Below are 22,396 nucleotides of genomic sequence, written 5' to 3'. Positions count from 1 at the left end.
AGCCAATGTGCAACTGCACAAGCAGGGGAAGTCAAGACCACAAAGGTTACATCCACCTCATCACGTGCCCTTACAAATCCTAACTGAGGATGACCACGGAACCACCATGGCAGCATCAGCAGTGCGGAATCTACTTACAGATGAAAAACAGCACACAAGGACAGCAGGTTGAAGCACTAACCTCCCACAGCACCCTTCCCTCTTTTCATTTGTTGTTCATTTCATTCTGTGAAATTAAAGAACCCATTTTACAGCAGTGTAAATTTTTATCAGGCAACAGCCAGCAGTCTGCGTTTCACCGCCTCCTACCAACACGTTGCCTATGTCAGGCAGGCAGCAGCACCAGGGACACCATGGTGTGGCATCTTCAGAACCTCAGACAACTCTATTTGGTCTGGCTGAGCCTCATAGCAGCCCTCATAGTGCTGTGCTTCTGTTGGTACGCAGAAAGTTGGTGATAACACAGCAGCATTTTGACCACTGCTGAGCAGTGTTTGCACAGCACCAAAGCTGTCTCTCCAACCTTCCCCCTCACCAACACCACTAGGCTAAAGATGGGCAAGATCTTGTGAGGGGACATATCCAGGGCACATGACCCAAAGTGACCAATGGCATATTCCATACCATATGATGTTTGCTCAGATATAAAAGCTAACAGAAAGGAGGACGATGGTGGGGCATTCGTTCCTTACAACAATTGTCTTACAGAGCAACCACTACCCCTGCTGGAGGGCCTGCTTCCTGGGAATGGCTGAACATCACCTGCTGACTGGAGATAGAGAATAACTCCTTTTGCTTTCCTTGGATTCCACAAGTGCAACTTCTGACACGGACAGAGACAGGCCCTACTCAGTGCCACTGCCACATTAACCTCTGGGACATGACACCGCTTCCTTTCCCACCTCAAGGCTCAAACCTACTTTTACTTACCCTTCCCATCAATGACAATAACATTAAGATCATATGATGTCATCACACTCCCAGTGTCAGGCAGATACTTTACCACTGACTCCTTATCTTGGATCACAAGCGGGTTTTTTTCAGCTTATTTTTTCCCCGTGTTTGGCTAAAGAGTGGAATGATACAAATGATACAGCAGCTCAGGTTGGGGGGAGGCACCTGGCATCCAGCCAAGGACAACACACCACAAGGACATTGTGGGCATCTCAGTAACACACACTGTCTCGAGATCCAGATGGCCTCCATCTCCAGGCCCTTGGAGCCTGGGAAGCAATCATCTTTAAAAGAATCCTTTATGGCCATCCTGCCCCGTGCTTTCCTCTAAGCATCCTACATTCCCCACTCTGGGAAATGCATTATCAAGACAAACACATCATCTCCCATACTTATCATCTTATAACATAGCCTACAGTCTTCCCAAGGATTACTAGTTCCTGCAGGCAAGTCTTCCCACTGCACAAGGTCATCTTTCATGGCAGGACATGGTCCAGGCCCTACTCATGCCACTACCACATTCATCTCTGGGACATGACACAGTTTCATTTCCCACCTCAGGGCTCAAACCTACTTTGGCTTACCCTTCCCATCAATGACAGCACCATGAAGGACACAGAAAGGCATCACACACACAATAAGGGGCAGATGCTCTACTGTGGACTCTTCATGCTCGGCAATGCCTCAGCCAGCTCAGAGGGAAATGGGGCAGCCCTGGGAGCAATACTCTTCCTAAAGGTCATGTCGCAACAGCTCTAAACAGCAATGGCGTTCATTCCAGCCTCTGACAGAAAAACCCAAACGCTGATGAGCAAACCTCAGCTGTGGACAAGAACTGCTGCAGGGTGCGGCCAGATCTTCATTCCTCCCGTACCCCAAGAGTCAAGGGGCTCCGGCAAGGACACAAAGGCAGGTGCAACGGTCCCGTCAGGAGCCTGCAGCACCTGCCCAGCGACCACCACCCTCGGGCATCGGGGGCTGAGCACGGCCACCGCCACCGCCGGCCAGGGGGGCGGGCGACAAGGGCGACAGAGGGGCAGGGGCGTCGCGGGAAGGGGCGGGGAAGGGGGGGGCACTGACCGTGTCCAGCAGAGCGGGCGGCTCCGGCTGCGTCTCCTTCGCCGCGGGGCCGGGCGGCGGCGGGAAGTTGGGGCTGAAAACCATCAGGTCGCTCTTGCCCGCGCCGTCCGTCACGCACAGGCTCCGGCTCTGGCGCTGCGAGTACGACCAGCTCCCCACCTCGCTGGCGCACACCAGCGTCGCCGGCCCGGGCCCCGACAGCACGGCCGCCCGCGGCGCCCACCGCGACGCCCCGTACAGCACCACGGCCAGCAGGAACAGGCTCGACACCGCGCAGATGGCCACCACCAGCCACACGTTCGTCGACGCCGCCGCCGCCGCCGCCGCGTCGCCCTCCGCGCCCGCCGCCGCACGCAGCCCCGGCCCCGGCCCCGACGAGCCCGCGGCCGCCAGCGCCGCCTCGGCGCCCTCCACCAGCGACACGCTCAGCGTGGCCGTGACCGAGCGCGCCGGCTCCCCGTGGTCCCGCACCACGACGACCAGCCGCTGCCGCGGGCCGTCCGCCTCCTCCAGCGCCCGCGCCGTGCTCACCTCGCCGCTGTACAGCCCCACGCGGAACGGGCCCTTCCCCCGCGGCTCCCACAGCTCGTAGCGCAGCCACGCGTTGTAGCCCGAGTCCGCGTCCACCGCGCGGATCTTCGCCACCACCTGCCCCGCCGGCGCCCCCCACGCCGCCCACGCCCACAGCGCCCCCGAGCCCGGCCCCGACGCCGCCTCGCCCGCGGCCCCGGGGCCCGGCTCGCCGCCGGCAGGAGGCAGCAGCGCCGGCGCGTTGTCGTTCTCGTCCACCACGAAGAGCTGCACCGTCGCGTTGCCGCACAGCGGCGGCTCCCCCGCGTCCACCGCCCGCACCTCGAACTGCAGCACCTGCAGCTCCTCGTAGTCCAGCGGCTGCAGCGCCCACAGCCGACCGCTCTCCGCGTCCACCGACACGTAGCTCGACGCCGACCGCCACACCCCGCCCGACACCGCGCCGCCGCCGCCCTCCGCCACCGAGTAGCTCACGCGCCCGTTGCCCGCCTCGTCCGGGTCCCGCGCCCACAGCCGCGCCAGCTCCGCGCCCGCCGCGTTGTTCTCCCGCGCCAGCACCGTGTACACGGCCTGCGCGAACGCCGGCGCGTTGTCGTTCACGTCCGACACCGGCACGCGCACCCCGCGGCTGGCGCGCAGCGGCGGCGCCCCGCCGTCCTCCGCCCGCACCTCCACCTCGTACTCCGCCACCCGCTCGCGGTCCAGCGCCTCCCGCAGCACCAGCGAGTACGAGCCCGCGAACGTCGCCACCAGCCCGAACGGCGACGCCGGCCACACCGCGCACCGCACGCGACCGTTCGCCCCCGAGTCTCGGTCCGACACGCTCAGCAGCGCCACCACCGTCCCCACCGCCGCGTCCTCCGGCACCGGCACCGACAGCGACGTCACCCACACCTCCGGCGCGTTGTCGTTCACGTCCAGCACCTCCAGCTCCACGCTGCAGTGACCCGACAGCGGCGGCCAGCCTTCGTCTCTCGCTTCGATTTGTATCTCGTGTAAATGCACGTCTTCAAAGTCCAGGGCGCCCGTCAGACGGATCTCGCCCGTCTTCGGATCAATGGTGAAAAGGTCTCTGTTACCGGCAGGATCCAAACTGACGATGCTGTAAGAAAAGTCCTTATTGATTCCCTCGTCCGGATCCGTGGCGTTCACCCGCGCCACCAGCGTCCCCTCGGTAGCGCTCTCCGGCAGCTGCGCTTTATACACCGACTGGTTGAACTGGGGCGCGTTGTCGTTGGCGTCCAGCACCGAGATCACCAGCTCCACCGTGCCCGTCAGCGGCGGCCGGCCCCCGTCACTCGCCGTCAGCACCAGACGGTGCACAGCCACCGACTCGCGGTCCAGCGGTTTCGCAAGAACCAGAAACAGGGATTTTCTATTTTCATCAGAGGACTTAACATCGAGCGTAAAGTGCTCGTTGGGGCTGAGCGCATAGGAGAGCTGCGCGTTGGCTCCGATATCTGCATCCGACGCGCCCTCCAGCGGGAACCGGGACCCCGGCAGCGTGGTGAATTCCGCGATGCTGAGGTTTTTGCGGGCGGCGGGGAAGAGCGGGGCGTTGTCGTTGATGTCGGTGACCTCCAGCTCCACGTGGAAGACGCGCAGCGGCCGCTCCACCAGCACCTCCAGGCGCAGGGCGCACGGCGCGCTCTTCCCGCACAGCTCCTCCCGGTCCAGCCGCGAGCTCACCACCAGCGCCCCGCTCGCCCCGCTCACCTCCACGCTCGCCCGCCGGCCCTGCGCCACCAGCCGCAGCCGCCGCGCCTCCGCCTCGCCCGCCTCCAGGCCCAGGTCCTGCGCCAGGCGGCCCACCACCGTCCCGGCCTTGGCTTCCTCCGGCACCGAGTAGCGCACCTGCCCGCCGCCCAGCGCCCAGGCCGCCTGCAGCACCAGCACCCGCACCGCGGGCGCCCACCACACGCCCATCGCACCCGCCGCCCTTCCCGCACGGGCCCCGCACGGCTCCCCGCCGCCGCCCGGACGCGCCCGCTCTGCTGACCGCACCGCGCCGCCCCCCCCCGCGCTCACAGCCGGGCTCTCCGCCGCACCGGGGCGGAGCCGACGCGCCGCTCCGCCGCCGTCCCTGAGCCTGCAGCGACACCGTGTGCTGCTCCGCCGCCTCGCACGCTCCCCGACAGCGACCGCGGACCCGCGCCGGCCAACTCCCCGCTCGCTCGCTCGGCTGCTCCCCCCGCCTCTTCCTCTTGCTGTCCGTCTCCTCACTGCCTGCCTTTGGCTTGCATGCCTGCCTTCCTCCTCTTCCTCCTCTTTCTGACGTTTCATTGCGTACGGTCCCCTTCTTTCTTCCCACAATTCCTTTTCTTCCCTTCTCTTGCCTCGTTCCTTTCTTCTCTTTCTGCTCTTTTCTCCTTCCGCCTGTTCCGCCTCCTCCTTCTCTCCCTTATCCGTTTCGTTCTTGCCTTCCGTGTCCTTTCCTTTACGCCCCTTTCCCTTCTTTTTCCACCATGCCCCCTCCTTTACCCCACGCTGGCTCATCACCAGTCCCCTCACCGCCGCAGCGGTGGCCCTCAATGCCGGGGCCGTCCGCGGTAATTGCGGACCATCAGCGCTAATTACCGGCCACCGGTGCCGGAGAGAGGGACACTAACCAAGGCGGAGGCTGTTAGGGACTAACTCCGTCGGAGTCTACAGGGAAGGTCGGTGTGTGCTAGTCATCTACTTTATCGGTTCTTTCTTTCTTTCTCCTCCTTGTCATCTTCCTTCCTCAATTACTGCCTTGCTCCATTTCTTCCTAGCATCTTCCTTTATTTCTTTCTGGTTTCCACTTCTCACTCCTTCTTCCTTTCCTCCATTCTCTGCTCAACGCATTTCTGGGCACAGCAATAGCCCTGGTGACATTTTAATAAACTCACTAATCCTTTCCTCCTTACTCCCGCTCTTCTTTCCTTTGCATGCTTGGCTATTGCTTGCTCTTCTTGCTTGTCACCGTTCCTTCCTTCCTTCCACTCTTTTCTGTTTGTCTTCTTTTTGTTGTCCTGACCCTCCCTCCCTTCTCTTCTCCTTCTCTCTTTGACTCTGCTTTGCCTCCTTAACCAACAAGTTTCCTGTATGATTACACCACCCTCCACATCGAGCACGGACTTGACCTTTGGCATGAGCTCTCACTCCTCTTCCCTGACGACTTCCACCTCTCCAGACGAGAACAACCTTCCTGCTTTCCTCCAGTCTCCTGAAGACAGACTGCCCCTGCACCTCCCGTTCTGGAAGAAGGCCGCACTCCACAGCCCCTGTCCTCTCATGGAAGAAAATCCACCACCATCTGAAGCACAAGCTCAACGCTCAGGTACTTCGACATCTCTGCAGAAAGGCTCCAGTGAGCCCAAACAACCCGGGGGACACTCTCTCTCGGCAACTCAAACCCATCAGAGCCCAGTATACTAATTCTCCAAGAAAGCTGAAAAAGCATGGGGCAAACACGGCTCCCAAGCATTCTTCATACACCTTGATGAAGAGCTATTCTTCTGGCCTCATTTTCCACATCCACGCTGAAAGTCAAGCTCTTGCTTCTCCTTTCAGGCTGGCATGCTCTGCCAGCACAACACAGCAAGAACCTCGGCACCCAGGGGCATTAGTCCCCATGGAATACCTCTCGCTCATTAGCACGACCCACCTGTCAAAAGCCACAAAGTTAGAACCATGGCATTTTCATTAGAACATCCCCTCGATGCCAAACACATCCACTCCGAGAAACGCTTTAAGGTCGCTCCTCCATCTGTACTCTCTGTCACTTGCTCACACTGTGCCCAGAACCAGCAAGAAAGGAATGACAGCAGGCAGTGCTGCTTTGCTGCTCCAATCAAAGCAATCACCGAGTCCAGCTCCCAATCCAGGCAACATTCAGTCCATCCAACATGAAGATACCATGCCTATACAGGAACAGAAGTACAGCTGTCTCTCAAACTCACGAGTGACTTACCTGTAGCATCACTGGTTGCTTCTTCAGAAAAGAAACATGTTTAGGGGAGAGGAACTGGTTCTAAGGGGCACTTTGGCTTAACATCATGAGAGATTTCTCTGGAAGGTGGATGGGACATAACGAGCCACATTCTGCAAAAGCCTTGAAATCACTGGGCAGTGCACAGTGCTCCCTTATGCACTGTGATCACAGGGGAAGTAGGAGGGACACCAGAAAGCTACAGACATTCTCCCAGCGTCAAGCTCAGCTCAGGGGATTGAAAAAGCCATTCTCGGCACTGATGGAAAATTACCCAAGTATCTGCCACCATCTGACAGCTGCTAGAATTCAGCATTTCATCTCCACTGTTACCAATATGCTGCCAATGTGAGAGACAGAAAAACAAAAGGGTGAAAGTTCCTGATAACAGCAGAGAAGAGAACCACAGAATCCCATTCTATGTTGTACTGAAACACAAGAGGAGAACAACAGGGCACAAGGATTTGCAGAACATCTGGAGGCCCTGAGAGGATCCCAGGCAATTAGCACTGACTGCAAAGCATCTTATTGATGTTTTCTACTGTCATCTTCTGTCTCATGCCCTGGGAAATGGGTTCTTCACCTAAGCAAACATTCTCAATACTTTCCCCAATGGCACAGTTTATGGTCCTCCCAGCGACTCCATTTCCCTCAAGCAAAACTCTTCCCTGTCTAAGGTCACCCTCATACTGATGCATGCCCAGCCCCTACCTGGTGCCACTCACAGAATCACTGCCACAATACAACACACCCTCCTATATGCATGACGCAGGCCTTAGCACATCCTCACCTTCCCTCACGACTGCCACAAAGAACCAAGTGATGCAAAGCCCCTCACTGCTGGCAGACTCTTCCCAGCTGCGTAAGCTTCGTCCTGAATGCTCAGTGCCTTTTCAGCAATCTCACATGGAGGCAGCACAGAGCAGGACATAACTGAGTCTTACGGATTCTGTCATTAGAGTTGTGACAGCTCTCATCCCAGTCTGCATGGACTTCATTCTTTGAAAGAACAACACACAACGCTGTAGTGCAAGTGCACTCACAATGTGAACTTGGGGGAGAGTTTGTACTATAGAAAACCAGAGCTGGGCTGCTCTGCAGGGTTTAGCGTGCATGTCCCAGACATCAGAATGAGCCATGCGTGACAACAGGACACACCATCTCTACCGAGGTCAGGTGTGTGAGTGCACAAGTAGGCAAAGTCAAGAGCAACACCCACATCCTCACATGCCCTTTACAAATCCTGCACGAGGAGGACAAAGGAACCATTACAGCAACATCAAAGCCTGTGGAAGGTCCTGTAGATGCCCAACATTACACAATGACAGCAGATTGAAGAGTTACCCTCTCAAAATTCATTCCCCAAAACTGCAATCAAGAAGCTCAGCAGAAAGTGTTCAGCAGCCTGCATGTCACCCCCTCTTTAACAACACATTGCCTACCTCAGGCGGGCAGCAGCACAAGGGACTGTCTGCTGGGAGATACTCATCAACTCAAAGGATCCTGTGGACACTTCAATACCACACACTACCTCATGATCAGGAAGGCCTCCCACTTCAGACCTTTACAGCCTGGGAAAGGATCCCAGGCCAGAACACTCTGCTCACTTTCTAACCCTCTAGGCATCCTCCATTCCCCACTCTGGGGCACGTGTTCTCAAGACAAGCACTTCACATCCCACTCTCTCTTACAACATAGCCCACGGTCTTCCCAAGGATTTCCAATTCAGGCAAGTCTTCCCACTGCTCAAGATTACCCTACACATCAGGACATGGCCAGGCCCTACTCAGCGCCACTGCCACATTCACCTCCACCACATGCCACACGCTCCTGTGGCTTCACCAAACACAGGCAGAGGTATTACGTACCTGGGAGCAATACTAGTTATAGAGGTGATCTAAGAAGAACTCTAAAGGCCAAGGGCATTGATTTTGTGCTGTGAAAGAGCAACCCAAATGCTGATGAACACATCAGTGTCACCAATGAGATCTACTGCACTGGAAAAATTTGTGTTGAGTATGGATTGGCTTGTTTTTTGTTTTTCTCTAAAAAAGAGGATTTCCAGGGGTTTTGTAAGGATATGGCTGCTGGTGGAAACATTAAAGTAAGATCAAAGCAGGCCAGTGTATGGTCACACTACCTGCCTGGCCAAGAACACAAGCCCACAATCCAGTTCAGAAGGGCAGGAAAAGAAAAAGGAAACACCTTCCTTCATCACATTCCTCTTCCTAAACACCTCATACTACCAGGCAGAGTAACAACATACTTGGATAAAGAAGATCGTAAAAGTCCCCAATACCTTCCCTATTTTCGCAGTGATGTGGGTGGGCCAACCAAAAGAGACAACACTGACGTCCCAGTTGTCATCTTGCATCACAGCTCTTGCAGAAGAGAATCAAAGAAGAGGACAGAGTTTTTGATAAGAAACCACACATGACACCAGCATGATCAGCAGTCAGCAATGCTAATAGGGCAGTAAATAGTGACTAGGGGACCACTGCAAGACATGGCCCATGGTATTCCCAAGGATTTCCAATTCCCTCAGACATGTCTTCCCATTTCTCAAGGTCAGCCTTCACAGCAAGGGATGACCAGGCCCTACACTGGACCACTGCCACATTCCCCTCTGCAACATGCCACTGTTTCTTTTTACCACTCCAGGGCTCATACCTAATATTGTAGACCCTTCCCAGCAATGGGAGCACCATAAAAACCCCATACAGATATTATCAGAGACACCAAGTCCAGCAGCCTCTGCCCTACCAAAGGTGATGTTGGAACCACTCTAAATGGCAACGGTAAGATTTCATAACACTGATACAACCAACCACACGCTGACAAGCACTCCCCTGTAACGGATCATTTTGCTTCCATAGGAGAATTCCGGTTTGGGTGTTTGTTATTAGAGGTTCTGTTTCTTTCTCTGCTGGCTGTGGGGTCTTGTTGAAAAGAAGGTTTCCAGGGCTTCTGTATACATGTGGCTGCTGATGTAAAAATGTAAAGAACATCATTAACAAGCCAGTGTATGTCATTCCACTTCATCAGCCAGGAATGCACATCCACAACCATTCGTATCAATGAAAGCACCATAAAACCCATACACATGGTATCATATACCCAGGGTTCAGGCGACTCTCTATAAGTGACCCTTCATGTCTGGCAATGCTTCACCCATCTCAGATGCATCACACACCTGGGAGATACCAACTGGCATCACCTCTCCTGCAAAGGAGAGACAAAGAGGAAAAGGGCAAAGTTTTCCAAAACAAACCACAGTTGCTACCAGCATCACCAGCAGTCAACAAAAGCCATAATCATTAAACACCTTTTGACTAGATAGCCGTGTTTATCTTTCTTACTTTCCTTTGTAAGACCCAGTTGCTCTCTTACCTCCTGTCAGATCAGACATTCTCCATCCTCCTCACATACAGCTCTCTTCAGACATTCTCTATCCTCCTCTCATATGTCTCTCTCATCTCCCGTCAGGAATGATCAGACATTCTCCATCCTCTTCTCCCACAAGAGGTAACCAAAGAGAGATTCAGAGAAGGCTGGCCAAATCTGATCAAATTTGAGAAAGCTTCTGCTTGACCAACACCGTTCCCCATTAAAAGCAAGTGACCAAAGCTGCATATGGCAGATGACTTCTCACCTGTCAGGAACAGCATGGAGAACATCAAACTTCCAGTTCCCTCAGGCAAGTCTTCCCACTGCTCAAGATCACCCTTCGCATCAGGAGACGCCCAGGCCCCACTCAGCACCACTGCCACAGTCATGGCCACAAACATGCCAGTTTCCTTTCAGCCCAGCTTTGCAGACCCTTTTTGTAAGTGAGAGTACCATGGAAAAGCATACAGACGGTGTCATATACACCGTGTCCAGCAGACTCTCTGCAGCTTGCCCTTCGTGTTTCACAATGCTTTAGCAGTCTCAGATGGAAATCTTACACACCGCCAAGCAATACTATTTCCAAAGATGATCATAGAATCATTTGTGTTGCAAAAGACCCTAGACACCACCGAGTCAAATCATTAACCTAACACTGCCAAGTCCAGCACTAAACCATGTCTCTAAGCACCACATCTTTTAGATACTTCCAGGGACAGTGACACAACCACTCCCCTGGGCAGCCTGTTCCAATGCTTGACCAACTCTTAGGAGAAGAATTGTTTCCTAATATGCAATCTAAACCTCCTCTGGCACTACTTAAGGCCATTTACTCTCATCCTATCACTTGCTGCTTGAGAAAAAGAGACCCACACTCAGCTTGCTACAACCTCCTCTCAGGTAGTTGTAGAGGTCTCCCAAGCCACCTTTTCTCCAAACCAAACAATGCCAGTTCCCTCAGCCGCTCCTCATAAGACTTGGGCTTGACCCTTCCCCAGCTTCATTGCTCTTCTTCGGACTCACTCTGGCACCTCAATGTCATTCTCACAGGGAGGGGCCCAAAACTGAACACTGTTATTCAAGCTGCAGCCTCATCAGTGCCGAGTACAGGGGCACAATCATTTCCCTTGTCCTGATGGCCACACTATTTCTGATACAAGCCAGGATGCTAGGGCCCTTCTGGGCCACCTGGGCACACTGCCAGTTCATATACAGCCGGCCGTCAAACAACGCTCCCAGGTTCTTTTCCTCTGGGATGCTTTGCAGCCACTCTTCCCACAGCCTGCAGTGTTGCGAGGGTTGTTGTGACCCAAGTGCAGGACTTGGCACTGAGCCTTGTTGAACCCCATACAATGGGCCTCAGCCCACTGGCCCAACCTGTCTGGATCCCTCTGCAGAGCCTTCCTACCCTCAACCAGATACACACTTTTGCCCAGCTTGCTGTCATCTGCAAACTTAACCTGATCCCGTCACACAGACCACTGATAAAGAGGTTAAACAGAACTGCCCCCCTCCCAGTACTGAACCCTGGGGAACACCACTTGTGACCAGCCCCCAACTCGTTTTAAATCCATTCAACACCCCTCTTTGGGCTTGGCCAGACAGCCAGCCTTTTACCCAGCAAAGAGTACACCCACCCAAGCCACGAGCAGCCAGTTTCTCCAGGAGAATGCTGTGGGAAACAAGATCAAAGGCTTTACTAAAGCCCAGGTAGACAACACCCACAGCCTTTGCCTCACCCACTAGGCAGGACATGTTGTCAGAGAAGGAGATCAGGTCAGTCAAGCGGGACCTGCCTTTCATAAACCCATGATATCGGGACAGCTCTAATGGCAGTGGGTATTGACTTCATGCAGTAAGAGAGCAACCAAAATGCTGAACAAGCACAGCACTGTGATGGATGTTCTCGAAGGGGGTAGGACAGTCTGGGGATGTTTATTTTTTTGGTTGAAAACAAGGTTTACATGGGTTCTTTAAGGTTGCCACTGCTGATCAAACATTGAAAGAACATCAAAACGGGCCACAGTATGACACGACATTTCACCGGCCAGCAATGCAGTCCACAACCTGGCAGAAAGGGGCAGCAGGAAAAGAAAATGCCCGTTTCTAACACCTGTCTTGGGTCACACGCCTCTGCCTGAACACTTTGCACCACAAACTACAGTAACAACATACTTGGAAGAAAACCATAGCAAAAGTCCCTATTTCCTTTCTGACTTTTAAAATTACCCTGGAGAGCCAAACAAAATCAAGAAATTACACCACCGGGAGAGAAAACCTGGAAGGCCCAGCTGTCACCCTGCATCATGTCTCTTGCAACGCAGAATGAAAGAGGAGGAGGACAGAGTGTTTCATAAGAAAGCCAGGCCCTTCTCAGTGTCACTGCCACATGCACCTCTGTGACATGCCACTGTTTCTTTCCCACCCCAAGGTTCAGTCCAACTTTTGCTTCCCCTTCCCATCAATGACAGCACCATAAAAGGCATATAAATGGTATCACATACACTGTGTCCAGCAAACTCTCTGCAGCAGGCCCTTCAGGACTGGCAATGCTTTGGCAATTTCAGATGGAAATGTTACACACCTGAGAGCAACAGTCTTTGTTGAGGTCATGTTGGGACAGCTCTAATAGCAAAGGACATTGATTTCATGCTGAGAGAGACCAACGCACATTGTTGAGGAGCTCACCAATAAAGCAAATCATATCTACTGCATAGGAGAATTTGGTTGAGGAGGTTGATGTGTATGCCATGCCACTTCTCCAGCCAGGAACACATATCCACAACCGTTCCCACCAATGGAAGCACCATAAAAACCATAGCAATGATATCATACACACAGTGGAAGGCACACTCGGCCACTGAGCTTTCATGTTTTGTAATACTTCAGCCTCACAGATGGAAACTTCACATACCTGGGAGATGACACCTGGCATCACCTCCCTTGCAAAGGCGAAACAAAGAGGAGGAGGACAGAGTTTTCCACAAGAAACCACAGCTGTTACCAGCATGATCAGCAGCCAACAAAAGAAATAAGGACTAAATAGTGCCTGGGGAACAATCACCACCAGAGGTCAGCAAGATCTCAGGAGGGGACAAAGCCAGGGCAGCTGACCAGAAGTGACCAAAGGCATGTTCCATACCATATGATGTTTGCTCAGATATAAAAGCTAACAGAAAGGAGGACGATGGTGGGGCATTCGTTCCTTACAACAACTGTCTTACAGAGCAACCACTACCCCTACTGGAGGGCCTGCTTCCTGGGAATGGCTGAACATCACCTGCTGACTGGAGATAGAGAATAACTCCGTTTGCTTTCCTTGGATTCCACAAGTGCAACTTCTGACACGGACAGAGACAGGCCCTACTCAGTGCCACTGCCACACTCACTTCTGGGACATGAAATAGTTTCCTTTCTCACCTCAAGGCTCAAACCTACTTTTGCTTACCCTTCCCATCAATGACAGCAACATTAAGAACATATGAAGGCATCACACACACACAGTGTCAGGCAGATACTTTACTGCTGACTCCTTATCTTGGACCACAAGTGGGGTTTTTTCAGCTTACTTTTTCCCCGTGTTTGGCTAAAGAGTGGAATGATACAAATGATACAGCAGCTCAGGCTGGGGGGAGGCACCTGGCATCCAGCCAAGGACAACACACCACAAGGACATTGTGGGCATCTCAGTAACACACACTGTCTCAAGATCCAGATGGCCTCCAACTCCAGGCCCTTGGAGCTTGGGAAACAGTCATCTTTAAAAGAATCCTTTATGGCCATCCCGCTTAATGCTTTCCTCTAGGCACCCCACATTCCTCTCCTCTGGCACATAGATGCTCAAGACAAACGCATCATCTCCCATACTTACCATCTTAGGACATGGCCTATGATCTTCCCAAGGATTTCTAGTTCCTGCAGGCAAGTCTTCCCACAGCTTAAAGTCACCTTTCACATCACGACATGGTCCAGGCCCCACTGAGGCCAGTCCCACATTCACTTCTGGGACGTGACACGATTTCCTTTCCCACCTCAGGTCTCAAACCTACTTTGGCTTACCCTTCCCATCAATGACAGCAACATAAAGAACACAGAAAGGCATCACACACACAGTATGGGGCAGATGCTCTACTGCGGACTCTTCATGCTCGGCAATGCCTCAGCCAGCTCAGAGGGAAATGGGGCAGCCCTGGGAGCAATACTCTTCCTAAAGGTCATGTCGCAACAGCTCTAAACAGCAATGGCGTTCATTCCAGCCTCTGACAGAAAAACCCAAACGCTGATGAGCAAACCTCAGCTGTGGACAAGAACTGCTGCAGGGTGCGGCCAGATCTTCATTCCTCCCGTACCCCAAGAGTCAAGGGGCTCCGGCAAGGACACAAAGGCAGGTGCAACGGTCCCGTCAGGAGCCTCCAGCACCTGCTCAGCGACCACCACCCTCGGGCATCGGGGACTGAGCACGGCCACCGCCGGCCAGGGGGGCGGGCGACAAGGGCGACAGAGGGGCAGGGGCGTCGCGGGAAGGGGCGGGGAAGGGGGGGGGCACTGACCGTATCCAGCAGAGCGGGCGGCTGCGGCTGCGTCTCCTTCGCCGCGGGGCCGGGCGGCGGCGGGAAGTTGGGGCTGAAAACCATCAGGTCGCTCTTGCCCGCGCCGTCCGTCACGCACAGGCTCCGGCTCTGGCGCTGCGAGTACGACCAGCTCCCCACCTCGCTGGCGCACACCAGCGTCGCCGGCCCGGGCCCCGACAGCACGGCCGCCCGCGGCGCCCACCGCGACGCCCCGTACAGCACCACGGCCAGCAGGAACAGGCTCGACACCGCGCAGATGGCCACCACCAGCCACACGTTCGTCGACGCCGCCGCGTCGCCCTCCGCGCCCGCCGCCGCACGGAGCCCCGGCCCTGACGAGCCCGCGGCCGCCAGAGCCGCCTCGGCGCCCTCCACCAGCGACACGCTCAGCGTGGCCGTGACCGAGCGCGCCGGCTCCCCGTGGTCCCGCACCACGATGACCAGCCGCTGCCGCGGGCCGTCCGCCTCCTCCAGCGCCCGCGCCGTGCTCACCTCGCCGCTGTACAGCCCCACGCGGAACGGGCCCTTCCCCCGCGGCTCCCACAGCTCGTAGCGCAGCCACGCGTTGTAGCCCGAGTCCGCGTCCACCGCGCGGATCTTCGCCACCACCTGCCCCGCCGGCGCCCCCCCACGCCGCCCACGCCCACAGCGCCCCCGAGCCCGGCCCCGACGCCGCCTCGCCCGCGGCCCCGGGGCCCGGCCCGCCGCCGGCAGGAGGCAGCAGCGCCGGCGCGTTGTCGTTCTCGTCCACCACGAAGAGCTGCACCGTCGCGTTGCCGCACAGCGGCGGCTCCCCCGCGTCCACCGCCCGCACCTCGAACTGCAGCACCTGCAGCTCCTCGTAGTCCAGCGGCTGCAGCGCCCACAGCCGACCGCTCTCCGCGTCCACCGACACGTAGCTCGACGCCGACCGCCACACCCCGCCCGACACCGCGCCGCCGCCGCCCTCCGCCACCGAGTAGCTCACGCGCCCGTTGCCCGCCTCGTCCGGGTCCCGCGCCCACAGCCGCGCCAGCTCCGCGCCCGCCGCGTTGTTCTCCCGCGCCAGCACCGTGTACACGGCCTGCGCGAACGCCGGCGCGTTGTCGTTCACGTCCGACACCGGCACGCGCACCCCGCGGCTGGCGCGCAGCGGCGGCGCCCCGCCGTCCTCCGCCCGCACCTCCACCTCGTACTCCGCCACCCGCTCGCGGTCCAGCGCCTCCCGCAGCACCAGCGAGTACGAGCCCGCGAACGTCGCCACCAGCCCGAACGGCGACGCCGGCCACACCGCGCACCGCACGCGACCGTTCGCCCCCGAGTCCCGGTCCGACACGCTCAGCAGCGCCACCACCGTCCCCACCGCCGCGTCCTCCGGCACCGGCACCGACAGCGACGTCACCCACACCTCCGGCGCGTTGTCGTTCACGTCCAGCACCTCCAGCTCCACGCTGCAGTGACCCGACAGCGGCGGCCAGCCTTTGTCTCTCGCTTCGATCTCCAGGTCATACGACTGAACGTCCTCGAAATCCAGGGCACGGGCAGTCCGTATAACCCCCTCTTTTCTATCAATTATAAAAATGTCCTGAATTCTGGACGAAATCGCATCGATAAACGAATAATATATCTCTCCATTTATCCCCTCATCTTTGTCTGTCGCCGTTAGCTTGAAAAACACAGTTCCCGGAGCAGCGCTCTCCGGCAGCTGCGCTTTATATACCGACTGGTTGAACTGGGGCGCGTTGTCGTTGGCGTCCAGCACCGAAATCACCAGCTCCACCGTGCCCGTCAGCGGCGGCCGGCCCCCGTCACTCGCCGTCAGCACCAGACGGTGCACAGCCACCGACTCGCGGTCCAGCAGTTTCGTTAATACTAGGATAACGGAGATCTTCTTTTCGTCTTTGGATTTCACTTCCACGACGAAATGCTCGTTGGGGCTGAGCGCATAGGAGAGCTGCGCGTTGGCTCCGATATCTGCATCCGACGCGCCCTCCAGCGGGAACCGGGACCCAGGAGGGGAGTTCTCCGGTAAACTGAGGTTTTTGCGGGCGGCGGGGAAGAGCGGGGCGTTGTCGTTGATGTCGGTGACCTCCAGCTCCACGTGGAAGACGCGCAGCGGCCGCTCCACCAGCACCTCCAGGCGCAGGGCGCACGGCGCGCTCTTCCCGCACAGCTCCTCCCGGTCCAGCCGCGAGCTCACCACCAGCGCCCCGCTCGCCCCGCTCACCTCCACGCTCGCCCGCCGGCCCTGCGCCACCAGCCGCAGCCGCCGCGCCTCCGCCTCGCCCGCCTCCAGGCCCAGGTCCTGCGCCAGGCGGCCCACCACCGTCCCGGCCTTGGCTTCCTCCGGCACCGAGTAGCGCACCTGCCCGCCGCCCAGCGCCCAGGCCGCCTGCAGCACCAGCACCCGCACCGCGGGCGCCCACCACACGCCCATCGCACCCGCCGCCCTTCCCGCACGGGCCCCGCACGGCTCCCCGCCGCCGCCCGGACGCGCCGGCTCTGCTGACCGCACCGCGCCGCGCCGCCCCCCCCGCGCTCACAGCCGGGCTCTCCGCCGCACCGGGGCGGAGCCGACGCGCCGCTCCGCCGCCGTCCCTGAGCCTGCAGCGACACCGTGTGCTGCTCCGCCGCCTCGCACGCTCCCCGACAGCGACCGCGGACCCGCGCCGGCCACCTCCCACCGCTCGCTCGGCTGCTCCTCCCGCCTCTTCCTCTTGCTGTCCTTCTCCTCACTGCCTGCCTTTGGCTTGCATGCCTGCCTTCCTCCTCTTCCTCCTCCTTCTGACGTTTCATTTCGTACGGTCCCCTTCTTTCTTCCCACAATTCCTTTTCTTCCCTTCTCTTGCCTCGTTCCTTTCTTCTCTTTCTGCTCTTTTCTCCTTCCGCCTCTTCCGCCTCCTCCTTCTCTCCCTTATCCTTTTCGTTCTTGCCTTCCGTGCCCTTTCCTTTACGCCCCTTTCCCTTCTTTTTCCACCATGCTCCCTCCTTTACCCCACGCTGGCACACCGCCAGTCCCCTCACCGCCGCGGCGGTGGCCCTCAATGCCGGGGCCGTCCGCGCTAATTGCGGGCCATCAGCGCTAATTACCGGCCACCGGTGCCGGAGAGAGGGACACTAACCAAGGCGGAGGCTGTTAGGGACCGAAGCCGTTCAGCGTCTACAGGTGATGTCGTCCCGTCCTGGACATCTTCTCATCAGCCCTTCCCTTCTTCCTTGCTTTTTACTCCCATAGTTTTCTTCCTCCTCTTTCACCTTCCTTCTGCGATACTCCTGCAAGGTAACATCGGCGCGCCCTGGTCATCTGCTTTAAGGTTTCTTCATCATTCCCGTCTTTGTCATCTTTCTTCCTTCCTTACTCACTTCCTCTCTTCCGCTCTTTCCTCCTTTCGTTATCTCTCCCTTTATGTCCCTCCCCGCCTTTCTGTGTCCAGCAATCCAGAGCGATCGGGCATGCTAATAAACTCATCCATCTTATCATCCTTTATCTTCTTTCTCTCTGTTGCTTGCTTCGTTCTCGTTTCCTTCACTTTCTCTACATTTTTCCTTCCTTCCTGCTCTTCTTCCACCTTCTCGTCCCTGTCCTCTCTTTGTCTCTTCCTTGGCTCCTTCACCAACATCTTTTCTAGATGACTACGTCACCCTCACCCCATGCAGCACGGACATGCCCTAAGGCATGAGCTCCCACTCCTCTTCCTCCACCTTTCATCAAGCCTTGCACAGCGCCTTGGAGCACCCAGGATGCCGAGCTCCTCACCTCCATTCGGCATGCAGAGATAACGGCGGTGATGCTGGTCATCTCCCATACCATCTCTTCCTTCTTTCCATTCTTTCTCGCTTACATGCTTGCTTCTTCCTTGCATACAGTCCTCTCAAGGATCCAGCGAACAACACAGCAAGGCCATCACATGGCAAAGAACAGCTCTGCCACATCAGAACACAATCCACCGCCATCAGAGACAAAAGCCCAAGGCCAAGGTACTCAGACCTTCATGAAACAGGCTCCAAAGAGTTCAGGAAATCCAGGGCAGTCTTCCCTTCGGGAAATCCAGCCCAGCAACCAATCCTCCAAGAAAGCTGAAAAGGCATGGCGCAACCACAGCTCCCAAGCACTCTCCCTGCACCTCGATGAAGAGCTATTTTTTCCAGCTGCTCACCACATGTCAAGCCCTTGCCTCTTCTTGCAGGCAGGCACGCACTGCCAGAACAACACTCCAAGAACCTTGGTACCCATGAACTCCATCATTAATGTGAGCCATGCGTCACTCAGCCAAACAAACGCCACGAAGGGAAGACCACAGAGGTTTGGATACGAAATCCCATCTATGCTAAACACATCCACTCCCAGAAACACACTGGGGTCCTCCCCATCTGTCCTTCTGCCATCAGCTCATGCTGTTCCTGCAAGCAGCAGAAGCAGGAACAAAAGCAGGTGGCGGTGCTTTGCTGTCCAAACCTATAGGCATTACGATCCAGGACACATTTGGTTGACCCAACGTGAAGGTACCACGGCTGAACGGGAACAAAAGGACAATATCTCAAACACAGCCTCTTTAGGTACAAGAAACTCACCTGTAGAATTCGTGGTTGCTTCTTCTGGAAAAGAAACATTTTCAGGACAGGCCAGCTGGCTCTGAGAGACATTTTATCTTACAATTAACAGTGATTTCTGTCAAGAAAGAAACTACTATAGTTCTCCAAAAGCCTTGAAACCACTCAGTGGTGGGTAGTGCTCCATTATGTACTGCTATCACAGCGGAAGCAAGAGGGAGACGTGAAAGCCAAGAACATTTTGTGAATGTCAACCTCGGCTCCAGAGAGTGGGAAAAGCAACATCTTACACTGATGGCCAACCACCCAAATATCTGCAACCTGACTGACAGCTGCAGAACTCAGCAGGCTGCATCTCACCAACCATTACCAACACACTGCCAATGAGAGAGAAGAAAAACACAAAAGGGTGGGAGGTTTTGGTAAGAGCAGAGAAGAAAACCAAAGGGACCCATTTCACTGTACTGAAACCCAAGGACTGCACACATCTTGAATAGAGAGAGAACTTCTTCTCCTGCCTAGCAAGATTCAGAGCAGAAAGATAACACAGACACATTCGGTGAAGGGTGGCTCCGTGACCAAAATGTGCAAAATTTTCCACTTGAGCTGTAACATTCCATGTCAAAAGAAAGGAACTAAAGGCATGTCTATCATGAGACTTAACAATCAGTAATACCACAAAGATCACCAGTGCCTTACCATATGTGGAACTTCTGGAGGTCCCAAGAAGGTTGTGGGAAAGTAGCAGAGTGTGCTGGGAGTCTTCTCAAGGATTTCTACTGGAATATACTCTGTCCCGTGCCATGGCAAATGTCATCTCCAGGGCTGAGCAGACATTCTCCAGTCCTCCCACAACGACACAGGCCGTGTTCAACCCAGCATCTCCATTCCCCCCAGGCAACCCTCTTCCCCGCTCAAAGTCACCCTCACCCTTAACACATGACCAGGCCCTGCTCGGTGCCACTAGCAGGATCACAACGGCAAGACCCAGATACTGCTCTAACCCAACAACACGCCCCAGCTCTAAACCCCACTCTGAGCACAACCCAGGCGTTTGCACATCCTCACCTTCCCTCACAACTGGCAGAAAGAAACTATGGAGGAATGCAAAGCCACACAGTGCCTGGCAGACTCTTCCCAGACACATGAACTGCACCCGGAAGCCTTTTGCCCCTTCTCAGCAATCTCCAATGGGAACACCACAGAGCTGCACGTTTTTAGAGTGTCTGTGATTACAGCTGGGACACCTCAGATCCCACTCTGCAGGGATTTTATTCCTTGAGAGAACCACACCAAAGGCTGAAACGCAAGCACACCCAAAATACCAGTTGGGTGGGAGAATTTCCACGACACAACACCAGAGCTGTGCTGCTGTGCAGGGTTTCGTGTCTATGTGCACGTATCAGAATGAGTCAACACTGGCAAGAGGACACACCATCTCTGCTGAGACCAGACGAGCAGGGAAAGTTGAGCACCCAAAGGTCACACACACCTCCTTACCTCCCTGTTAAAATCCTGCCTGAGGAGGATCGAGGAACCAACACGGCAACATCAATGGCTGTGGAAACTCCTGTAGATGCCCACGATTACACAAGGACAGCAGACGGAATCTGCCTGGATGCTTTGTGCTTTTTCAGCAATTTCATATAGAAATGGAGTTCTTAAGGATTCTGTGATCAGAGCTCTGACACCTCTGATCCCACTCCACACAGATCTTATTCTTGGACAGAACCACACCAGAGGCTGAAGCGCAAGCAATCTCACCATGTCAACCGGGTGGGGGAATTTGTGCCACCTAAAACCAGAGCTGGGCTGCTCTGCAGGCTTTTCTCTGAACATGCACACATCAGAATGAGCCGTGCATGCAATGGCACACCACACACACACGTTCCTACCAAAGCCAATGTGCAACTGCACAAGCAGGGGAAGTCAAGACCACAAAGGTTACATCCACCTCATCACGTGCCCTTACAAATCCTGACTGAGGATGACTGCGGAACCATCATGGCAGCATCAGCAGTGCGGAAGCTACTATAGATGCCAAACAGCACACAAGGACAGAGGTTGAAGCACTAACCTCCCACAGCACCCTTCCCAAGACAGCAGTGAAAATGTTCATCAGACAACATTCAGCAGTCTGCATTTCATCGCCTCTTACCAACACTTTGCCTATGTCAGGCAGGCAGCAGCACCAGGGACACTATGGTGTGGCATCTTCAGAACTTCAGACAACTCTATTGGGTCTGGCTGAGCCTCATAGCAGCCCTTATAATGCTGTGCTTCTGTTGGTAGATAGAAAGGCAGTGGTAAAACACCACTGTTTTGACTACTGCTGAGCAGTGCTTGCACAGCACCAAAGCTGTCTCTCCAACCTTTCCCCACACTCTCACCAGAAGGCTACAGGTGGGCAAGATCTTGTGAGGGGACATATCCAGGGCACATGACCCAAAGTGACCAATGGCATATTCCATACAATATGATGCTTGCTCAGATATAAAAGCTAACAAAAAGGAGGACGATGGTGGGGCATTAGTTATGATATTTCTCTCACCGAGCAACCACTACTCCGAATGAGGGCCTGCTTCCTGGGAAGTGGCTGAACATCCCCTGCTGACTGGAGGTAGAAAATAACACCTTTTGCTTTCCTTGGATTCCACATGTGCGACTTTTGATATTGACAAGGACAGGCCCTACTCAGTGCCACTGCAACATGCACTTCTGGGACATGAAAGAGTTTACTTTCTCACCTCAAGGCTCAAACCTACTTTTGCTTACCCTTCCCATCAATGACAGCAACATTAAGAACATATGAAGGCATCACACACACACAGTGTCAGGCAGATACTTTACTGCTGACTCCTTATCTTGGACCACAAGTGGGGTTTATTCAGCTCGTTTTCTCCCTGTGTTTGACTGTAGATAGGAATGACACAGTAGTTCGAGGAGGCACCTGGCATCCAGCCAAGGACAACACACCACAAGGACATTGTGGGCATCTCAGTAACACACACTGTCTCAAGATCCAGATGGCCTCCATCTCCAGGCCCTTGGAGCCTGGGAAACAATCATCTTTAAAAAAATCCTTTATGGCCATCCTGCCCCGTGCTTTCCTCTAGGCATCCTACATTCCCCACTCTGGGAAATGCATAAAGAACACAGAAAGGCATCACACACACAATATGGGGCAGATGCTCTACTGCGGACTCTTCATGCTCGGCAATGCCTCAGCCAGCTCAGATGGAAATGGGGCAGCCCTGGGAGCAATACTCTTCCTAAAGGTCATGTCGCAACAGCTCTAAACAGCAATGGCGTTCATTCCAGCCTCTGACAGAAAAACCCAAACGCTGATGAGCAAACCTCAGCTGTGGACAAGAACTGCTGCAGGGTG

General features: G+C 55.4%; 2 protein-coding genes across 2 annotated transcripts; both read right to left on the bottom strand.

The window, feature by feature from the left end:
- Positions 1-1,270: 1,270 nt before the first annotated feature.
- LOC129785097 (protocadherin alpha-3-like) lies at positions 1,271-4,546 on the bottom strand. The gene has a single exon (XM_055813209.1). The coding sequence runs from the start codon at positions 4,489-4,491 to the stop codon at positions 1,882-1,884; it is 2,610 nt and encodes an 869-aa protein (XP_055669184.1). The 5' UTR covers positions 4,492-4,546; the 3' UTR covers positions 1,271-1,881.
- A 9,384-nt stretch (positions 4,547-13,930) lies between these two features.
- LOC129785096 (protocadherin alpha-2-like) lies at positions 13,931-19,544 on the bottom strand. The gene is given in 2 exon segments (XM_055813208.1): positions 13,931-15,109; positions 15,111-19,544. Coding segments are annotated over 2 exon segments (2,652 nt in total). The 5' UTR covers positions 16,895-19,544; the 3' UTR covers positions 13,931-14,241.
- Positions 19,545-22,396: the final 2,852 nt, after the last annotated feature.

Source organism: Falco peregrinus, chromosome 8 (genome assembly GCF_023634155.1).
Source record: "Falco peregrinus isolate bFalPer1 chromosome 8, bFalPer1.pri, whole genome shotgun sequence".
Classification (NCBI taxonomy): domain Eukaryota; kingdom Metazoa; phylum Chordata; class Aves; order Falconiformes; family Falconidae; genus Falco; species Falco peregrinus.
This window is presented reverse-complemented; position numbering and strand designations above follow the sequence as displayed.